At 36.3% G+C, this 9,121-nt stretch overlaps 2 protein-coding genes across 2 annotated transcripts in view; one reads left to right on the top strand and one right to left on the bottom strand.

Annotated features, from left to right (window-relative positions):
• LOC101299589 (short-chain dehydrogenase TIC 32, chloroplastic-like) overlaps nt 1-2,746 on the top strand; it is a 3,295-nt gene extending 549 nt beyond the window's left edge. The window contains exons 2-7 of the mRNA XM_004300865.1: nt 471-702; nt 847-926; nt 1,794-1,947; nt 2,046-2,124; nt 2,323-2,410; nt 2,517-2,746. Coding sequence (XP_004300913.1) covers nt 471-702; nt 847-926; nt 1,794-1,947; nt 2,046-2,124; nt 2,323-2,410; nt 2,517-2,746 — 863 coding nt within the window. The remainder of the gene's footprint in view (nt 1-470; nt 703-846; nt 927-1,793; nt 1,948-2,045; nt 2,125-2,322; nt 2,411-2,516) is intronic.
• Nucleotides 2,747-3,874: 1,128 nt separating this feature from the next.
• Nucleotides 3,875-6,241, bottom strand: LOC101310992. The gene is made up of 8 exons (XM_004298926.1): nt 6,026-6,241; nt 5,796-5,861; nt 5,467-5,613; nt 5,162-5,260; nt 4,995-5,084; nt 4,776-4,898; nt 4,327-4,553; nt 3,875-4,234 (listed from the first exon to the last, which is right to left on the bottom strand). Exons 1-8 carry the CDS (start codon nt 6,192-6,194, stop codon nt 4,223-4,225), a joined length of 933 nt encoding a protein of 310 aa, XP_004298974.1. The 5' UTR covers nt 6,195-6,241; the 3' UTR covers nt 3,875-4,222.
• Nucleotides 6,242-9,121: the final 2,880 nt, after the last annotated feature.

Raw genomic sequence — 9,121 nt, 5'->3', positions numbered from 1 at the left:
TTACTTCTTCTCTCTCTCTCTCTCTCTCTCTCTCTCTCTCTCTCTCTCTCTCACACACACACACACACACAAAGAACAAGTACTTTAAAGCCAGGCTTTCTGCAGGGATCGAACATATCTGACAAGATCTCTCTGGAGAACATACATCCCTACCCTTTTTCCCAACAATTTTCTGCTACACTACTTTAATATACAAGTATATATAATTCTAAGATTCTAAGTTCTATATAGTATAAGTTGGTGGTTCTTTTTGGCTCTGGCAAGATATAGTTTTGTCTCTTTTGATCATCAACAGTAATTTCTTATTGGTTCAGAGTTGTTCTCAGTACTGCTTTCTGGACCATTGTTTGGAAACCAATAATGATCACGTTTCACTTACCTACTTACATGAACAGGGCTAAAAAGATAACAAACATATTAGTGTTTAATTAAAAGGCTAATTTTCTGTACTGAATATGAAAAATGTTTAGGAGCAACTTCAGGGATTGGAGCTGAAACGGCGAGAGTATTGGCGAAGAGAGGGGTGAGGATTGTGATGCCGGCAAGAGACTTGGCGAAAGCGGCGAAAGTGAAGGAGGGAATCGAAAGGGAGAATCCAAAGGCTGAGGTTATAATAATGGAGATTGATCTCAGCTCCCTTACTTCTGTAGATAGATTCTGCTCCCAGTTCTTGGCTCTAAGATTACCCCTCAATATTCTCATGTGAGTTTCCTCATTTTTCTCTAACGGTGATGATAATCTGATTGTTTTAAGCTCTAATGATATATATCGTCTCTTTTCTAATAGCTATATAGTTTAAGCTCTCATCATGGCACTGATGCATGATATCCTCAATGTAATTTGCAGAAACAATGGAGGAATATATTCCAAATGTTTGGAGTATTCGGAGGACAAGATTGAGATGACGTTCGCTACAAATTACTTGGGTATCTTTCTATATCACTATGCATCTCTATTTGAATCACGTACGTGAATATTCAAAATGGGTTTTGTTCATTTTCGGTCATGTGTTAAGTTGTATTTTCATTTGGTCCTTGTGCTACAAAATTAACTAGTCAAATTTAGTACGTAGTGTCTTTTCCATTGTCTAGCGTCAGAATCACTTCTGTTAAATTTTATCAAATCGGTCTTATAATTCTCATGCCAAGTTGCCAACAACATGTAGTCACAAACTTTAGAACTCACAATTCACAAACACCTACAAATAATGTCAGTCAAATGTGATTAAAATGTTAGGACTTGAACAATCATACTTGGAATCGACTGTCGTTAACGTTCATGTCTCTACGTATAATGTAATAGAATCAAGTAAAAGTGAGCCGACACACAGTTGATATAATAAAAACCAGTATAGAGATTCTCTCTTCACTACATTCATAACACAATAACCAAAAAAATGGAAATTTAAGGGAAATGTGTTGAACCCAAAAAATATATTATGAATCTATAATCTATTTATGCAAAAAATTGGTGATGGACAAGCACATACAGCTTCATCATGGGACAAGAATAGCCATGCCATACCCTCCCTCAATTGCTTGGGTACAAGTTTAGGACCCCTCTCCCAGAAACTGACAAGTTTGTGCAATGAATGGACCACGTACAGCTCCACAAGAGCACGTTTATAGATTGGGCAACAACGTTGCTATTCTAGCTAGCTCGTCCTTGTGCGAGACACCATTTTAAGCAAAGCATGCATGATCATTCAACACATCATTTCTCTCTATTGTGCTAGCTAGCTAGGCATGGAGGTTTGAGGATATGAATTTGATCGAATAGGGTTTCTTTTGCAGGCCATCATTTTTTGACAGAAAAGTTGCTGGAAAAAATGGTGGAAACGGCAGCTCAGACTGGCATCCGTGGAAGAATCATTAATGTTTCTTCTGTGATCCACAGCTGGGTGAAGCGGGAGAGTTTCAGCTTTAATCAATTGCTCAACCCAAAGAAGTAAATTACATACAGAATTTCATCTAATTGAGCAACATTTACCAATTAAACAGTGATTATCAGCTGGTAATTAACTGTTATTAGTTTCGTTCATGCAGTTACAATGGCACAAAAGCGTATGCACAATCCAAATTGGCCAACATACTGCACGTCAAGGAACTGGCCAAACAGCTTAAGGTAATTTTGTGAGAAATTAGTATGTCACATATATATAACATCTATGATCTACTGCAGCATATATGTGAAACGATTACAGTAATTCTACGTGCGTGGATAATGGAACTGTTGAAATTAGATAGAATTAGATGATTTTGTGTTGGAATGAAAGATGACATCTCACTCGGCGGAGTGTTTCAATTCTTTTTAACTTTACAGGCTAGAAATGCAAGAGTAACCATCAATGCAGTACACCCCGGAATCGTGAAGACCGGAATTATTAGAGCTCACAAGGGCTTTATCACAGGCATGGATTCTAGGCTAATTCTTTCCTCGACCTAGTTCAAAATTACTTGTGGGATTCAACTGTGCAGTGCAAAATGAGATCTAATCAACTCTTCCTTTTTATGCAGATTCTGTGTTCTTCATAGCATCCAAGTTACTAAAAACAACATCTCAGGGTGCTTCGACTGCGTGCTATGTTGCTTTAAGCCCGGAATTAGAAGGCGTAACTGGAAAGTACTTTGCAGACTGTAATGAGTGCGAGTGCTCAAATCTAGCAAATGATGAATCTGAAGCATACAAGTTATGGAAGCAAACTCGTATTCTAATTCATAGACGACTATGTCAACCGCCGTCTTAATCAATTTGTATCCCTTGCTCATTCTATCATGCATGTGTGTGTATATAAGCACTTAGACTCTTAGTCTTACACAGCTCGAAAATAATTGTGTAATGCTATAACCCCCACCTTTTATAATCGATAAATTGGAATGTCAAAAACATCTAACGGAATGGCAATTAGTTAAACTTCGTTTTCGTTTCAAGTTTAAGTACAAATAACATGAAATATGCAAAGAAGGATACTCTAATTAACGCACATAACTAAAATAACATGAATGTTGCTCCGTTTTTAAACTTTGTTTTCCGACTTTGTTTTCATGAATATATACTTAATTTCATCCTAGTATAACTGAAAATATTTCCTTCATTCTTACAAACTTCAATTTTACTTATATATGCTTTGATATTTTTAGTGCTTATTCAAATTAAAACATTTGCATTCGTTTTTCGCAATTGGAGGATCAATCCACACATATAATTTCTTACTTCAGTTATTTTTTATTTCTCGTTCTAATATATGGTGACCGCGGATACTTGGTTTCCTAATCATCGTAATATTGATAATAGATCTAAATAAACTGCAGTTCTGCTAACTAGTTATAAGCTTTAATTAATTATATATTCTCTTATATATACCACTGTTTCGTCGGAGCTCATTCATCATATCTTACTAGTTTCTTCCAATATCTTAGTTGTTAGTATACTTCAACTGTAATTGTTATGAAGCATTTGAGCGTATTATATAAACCTATATATTGTTCATTCCAAATATATGTTGGTCATCTATCATGCATATGGTGAGATTTCAACTAATAAATTTCTTGTCAAGTCACGAGAGATGCAAATCTAATGAACGAATTTTCACATTTAAATTCTCGTGTTGCAGATAGAAAGGCTTGGATTTCATTCTCACTCGTGTTCATAATAGAACTTTCTGCGCGTAGATATTTACTTACCAGGGAGCAGCGCCTCAGCGAGGTCATTTGCAGGCGTACGTACTGAGCCCACTGTGTGGCTGTTTACCAGGGAGGAGGCTAAAGAGCCATCCTGAGTCGCATCTGGATCTATTTTGATTGAGATACATTGGGAATGAGAAAGACAATTATGCACCATTTCGGTACAAGTTGGCTAAAAATCTAAATCTGTTAACAGTGGCTCAGCCAGAAACACCCTTCTAACATTGGTAGAAGCTCTTTCATAGTATCATACAAAAACAAGTCATTTTCAGCATACTACCACAAGATCGGAGTTCAACGTTCTTTCCTAAATGCAGAGCATCTACAATGAAAATAGCTTACATGATAAATGACATGATATGCCCTACATTCCATCACATCAGCTTATCATTTCAAAACAAACTGGGTAAGCAAATTAAACCAGCAACAAAGGTGATGCTGTCATGTTAATTTGCAAAACTTAATTCCATGAAGCTCTTTCTTTCTGTCAGTTAGGCTATTTACTCGCGTTAAAATGAAAAACAGTCTGTACTGCATCTTCATTTGCTGACCTGTCATGGTTTTTCAATGGTGTGAATCAAAAGGTTTCAGCACCACAGGGATCCAAACAACTGAAACAAGTAGTGAAAGGAAAAAGAAATACCTTATAACAAGGAGAGCGACGACGATACATTAAAGACCCAGAAGATAGATTTTGTGATTTACTCCCCTTTACAGGGCTAAATTGCTTGACTTGTCTATCAGGTTTTTCATGTTGAACTTGGAGTTGCTCATGACTCTTGGCAATAGATTCACTTCCTGTTGACACTGACAAAGCTGGAGCAGACCCAGAAATTGTTGAATACTCTTGATGCAGAACTATTGGTAGTCCTGTTGAATCATAATGAACACATTTATATCAGAAACAATGGTATAAGAGTATCAATATTTCTCCCAAATGTCATCTGCAGTTGATGTAAACATTTTGGTTTTTTGGGATCAAATACTAAAGCTGCAAAAACCGCTAGCATACATAAGAGAGGACGATTATCAGGCAGTGTTAGATTTCCATCATTCAGGATTTTTGGGTAAATTAGAAGAGAGAATTAGTACCTTGAGAAGCAGCTTCTTGAAACCTATGTCTCATATCTCTGACAAATTTAAATAATCCATTGGTTCTGTTCAATTCGTCTAACAACTCTTTGATCTCATTCAAGTGTGGATCGCAATCTAACACTGAGGATTAAACGAATTGAATATGGGGAAGGTTAACATGCACATCATTAGAAAAAATGGATATCAGACAATAACCTATAGAAGTAAAATGCTTACAGGTGTACACATCATTTGCGAGCCTAACAGTGAAGGAGAATTCCTCATCTGGATTTTTCGAGTTAACATTCTTGAACTTGAATCTCACCCCTGGAAAAAGAAGGTTTCAAGTCATTTTTCATGATATTTACATGATAAAGCTGGCACAAGTAAAAGACTTCAATTACCTTGTCCGCCTTCAACATGGAAACCAAGGACCTCATTATACCATGATATGGCCTCTTCTATTTCTTCTTTACTGTCTTCCACAGACCTATCTTCAGATTCTGCCAATGTTAAAAAGCTTTCATAAGTACACAGAGAAGACTGGGCAAATAATGTTGTAAACACAAGTATACATTTCTCAAAGAGTCACCATCCATTAAAAAAAGCCAGAATGCCATCGAATAATAACAAAAGAATACGCATTGACCATTATTCGACAGTGATATAGACTAAATCCAATGCACTAAACCTGTCAAGAGGAAAGTACCAGAAAATTGCTGTTTCAGAATTGCAGCATACTCATCCCTCTTAGCCCTCTGATCCTGCACCACTCTCTTAAGTTGGTCGATCCTAGCCTTCCTAGCAGAAATTGCATCCATCATTGCCATCCGCTTGGCCTCTTTACGAGTCTTTGCTACAAACCAATCAAACATATATCCACCAAAATAAATCACACTAACATAATAAAAAAAACCCAAGATTTCAGCCAATTGAAGTAAAAACCGGAATAATCCAGTTCGAAATTTCAATTTCATTTTTACCACCGAGGTAATTTCTAATTCCATTCAATAAATGCAGGCGGCACAGAAATTTTACCAGCTAGGGCCTTGAACAATTCCTCCTCGGCTTCTCTCAGTTTCGCTTTCGCCTCTCCGAGTCTCCCTAGATTCCAAACAAAACAAAATTCACCTCAATTCATATCTTTACACCATTCCCCAAAAACCCTAATTTCACAGCGAATCGGTACAGTCACAATCCATTAGGCGAAAACATCAAATTTGAAGAAGACGATGTAAGGAGTTAAAAGCGAAAAAGAAAGACCGGACCTTGGCATTGGACGGTTTCTCGAACTTTGGCGCGGATCGAAGCGAGAGAGTCGTGAAGCGCGGCCGTGGCAGCGTCGGTCTTGTGGAGATGAGTCCGAATCTCTCTGTCGCAGGCCATCCTTTGCGACTGTATCTTCGACCGTACGGAATCTTCTGGCTTGGAGTCCATCGCCGGAGAATTGAGTGAGTGAGAGAGCGAGAGTTTTTGAATTTGTTTGGGTCAGAGGAGTGAGACGATGACCGAGAGAAAAGTGTGTGATAACTTCCACCGCTTTTTCATTATTGGGCCTGATTAACATTTTGGACGCACCCAATAATTTGATTTGTGCACCCGTAATATCCTGTTGTCTTGGAGAAAAAAATTAATGAAAGTCCGATTGGTATTTTATCTTATGCTCTTAAAAATTAAGTGTTTATTTAAGTCATGCAGTGTGTATGTTTGCGGTTTCATTCAGATCATGTGAGAGTGAAAATAATGAAATATGGCTGGATCTCTACTATTAAAATCGATGTTAAACTTATAATAGAAAATAACATTGTCTTCCATTTTCTCTCTAGTGTAGTGTCTGTACTTTGGCAATACAAGTATTGATACCGGTACCATGACATTTCAATTGATCAAAGATTATACTATAAAGTTGAGATAATGGAAGAAATTAATTTAAAAAACAAATACGCACATTTGAATCACTTTTGTTGAGATTAAAGGTTTGTTATACTTGTATAACCAGTTACTCAGTTAGCAATAAATTCACTTATATTTTCTAATTGAGTTTGGGGATTAATTTGTGCAATAATGCTAGATGAATCATCTTTTGGTGAACCATCTAAAACGCATCTTAAGTGGCAGCTGATGTGACATAACCACATCATTAATTCATAATTTTTATATTTTCATATTATGAATCACCAAATTCTTAGTTTGTTTTTCTTTTTAACTCTATTGAATCAATCTTAAAGATTAATTAAAATAAGAAGAAATGCAAAGAATGGACTCAATAAAGGAAACCATATGCAGAAAGATCTTAAGAGCCACAACTGCACCCAATATCGATCTTTGCTGCAAGCCTGCACCTAGGGTTAATCATATATCAATTCATTGTATCATTATTGCTTTACTCTAATCAACCTTCACCTGATATTAGGGAATCTTGATCAATAATTTAATCAAAAATGATAATAACCCTAAAATCAAAAGCCTTCATGACGAACTAGACGGAGGAACATTATTTTTTTCCTAGCCATTTCAACTTCAGCAATCTTTTAGATCCTATTATTTTGGTTTATATATGATCTTAACTGCGACGTCTTCACAAGACATTCTTTTCATCTCTCTCTTCACCCATGTCCTCTCAAGTCTCAACCGTAGCTAGCTCTCACTGGCCTCCTCTTTAACTGGACGTCTCTAATCTTCTCAATAGACAATAAGATCAAGAAAGTAAGCATGGAATGGAGGTTAAAGATATTTGATGACAGAAGAAACTTCTATAAAACAAATTCACTCCTCCCCCTAAACCCTAATTCTTAAATATGATAGTTTTCATTTCAAACTCAAGAATAAATGGGAAAATTGAGAAGGTGTTGATGAATCGAAGAGGAGCTGATCGAGAAGGTGAGAATGGATGTGATCGACAACGTCGACTGTTGAATCAAAATCATCGCGCAATAAGATCAGATTTGATCAACAATCTAAAAAGTAGGACTTAAAAAATTTGATAAAGTCAAGAAAAGTTAAAAAAAAAAAAATCGTTATTAAGAAAAATAGAAACATAAAAAAAAACAGAAATTATGATTTGATGACATGGTTAGTCCACATCAGCTGTCACGTAAGATGGACTTTAGGTGATATTCTAAAAGGTAGTTTACTTAACGTTACTCTAATTTGTGAGGTTCATTGTGATTCAAGAAAATAGGCATATTGATTAGCTTTTGATTGGTATTTAAAGAGCTTTGATATGCATATAGGAAGTGGTTAAATCTCGTTTGCCCATTCGTAATCGTATCGACATAGTCCCACTAATTTGTTTTTCATCCGTTATATATATTCATCAATTTAGGATTTTGATCGAGCTCATGAATATGAAGCTATCATCAAATTAACCTTCGACCGGATCCCTCAAACACACTTATGTTGTTCCATGTTAATTACACTAATCCTACCATTACGAGTCACATTTGAAAGACCAATCTGTATATATTGCACATCAATTACAAAGACGATGGTCCAGGAAGATCGATCGATGCATGGAATCAAAGAAAAGTTTATTTTTAATTGCTTGAAAGATGATCGATATCATGTCTTGAATAGTCGTATAATTAAGGGAAAAATACCATTTGCACAAAATAGAAAAAGTCAAACCCCATTTCAATGATAATCTTTTTTATTAACCCATTTGAATACAAGGTACTTATTTTAAGCCTAAATACACAAATCTTTATTAAAATATAATAAAATGATATTTTAAAAGACTTTTTTACCCTTAACCTTTATTTAAAGAGAAAAAAAGAAAAAAAGAAGGGAAGACTTTCCCGGAAGCACACCGGACACCAGCGCCGGTCGTCGGTCACCGGATTCCGGTCGCCGAACACCGGTTGCCTGATTCCCGTCACCGGACACTGGCCGCCGGATTCCGGTCACCGGTCGTCGGAAAATTGATGGTGATCGGAAAATCACCGGAGACGCCGGAGTCTCATTGGATTTTTTTGAAAAAAATGTCACTAGAACCCACCGGATCTTGCCGGAAGTTTACTACCCCTAGTAAACTTTTACTGGGGGTAGTAAACTTGCAAAACAGTAGCTCTAATGCCATAATTCACATTGAAAAAAGAGAAAAAATAAACTTAGATGCGAAAAAATAAAGTTTACTACCCCTAGTAAACTTTTACTGGGGCAGTAAACTTGCAAAACAGTAGCTCCAAATGCCATAATTCACATTGAAAATGAGAAAAATCAACTTAGATGCGAAAAAATGAAGTTTACTACCCCTAGTAAACTTTTACTGGGGGTAGTAAACTTACAAAACAGTAGCTCCAATGCCATAATTCACATTGAAAAGGAGAAAAATCAACTTAGATGCGAAAAAATGAAGTTTACTA

Source organism: Fragaria vesca, linkage group LG5 (assembly GCF_000184155.1).
Source record: "Fragaria vesca subsp. vesca linkage group LG5, FraVesHawaii_1.0, whole genome shotgun sequence".
NCBI lineage: Eukaryota > Viridiplantae > Streptophyta > Magnoliopsida > Rosales > Rosaceae > Fragaria > Fragaria vesca.
The sequence above is the reverse complement of the archived record's forward strand: the minus strand, read 5'-3'. Positions and strand labels throughout refer to the sequence as shown.

Bases quoted from the DNA above. Each gene is read 5' to 3' on its own strand.
- LOC101310992 (XM_004298926.1), bottom strand. From the start codon at position 6,194: ATGGACTCCAAGCCAGAAGATTCCGTACGGTCGAAGATACAGTCGCAA. The intron at 5,862-6,025 runs GTCCGGTCTTTC...TTTGGAATCTAG, and splicing joins AGAAACCGTCCAATGCCAAG to GGAGACTCGGAGAGGCGAAA. The intron at 4,554-4,775 runs GTACTAATTCTC...ATGATTCAACAG, and splicing joins TCAAGAAGCTGCTTCTCAAG to GACTACCAATAGTTCTGCAT.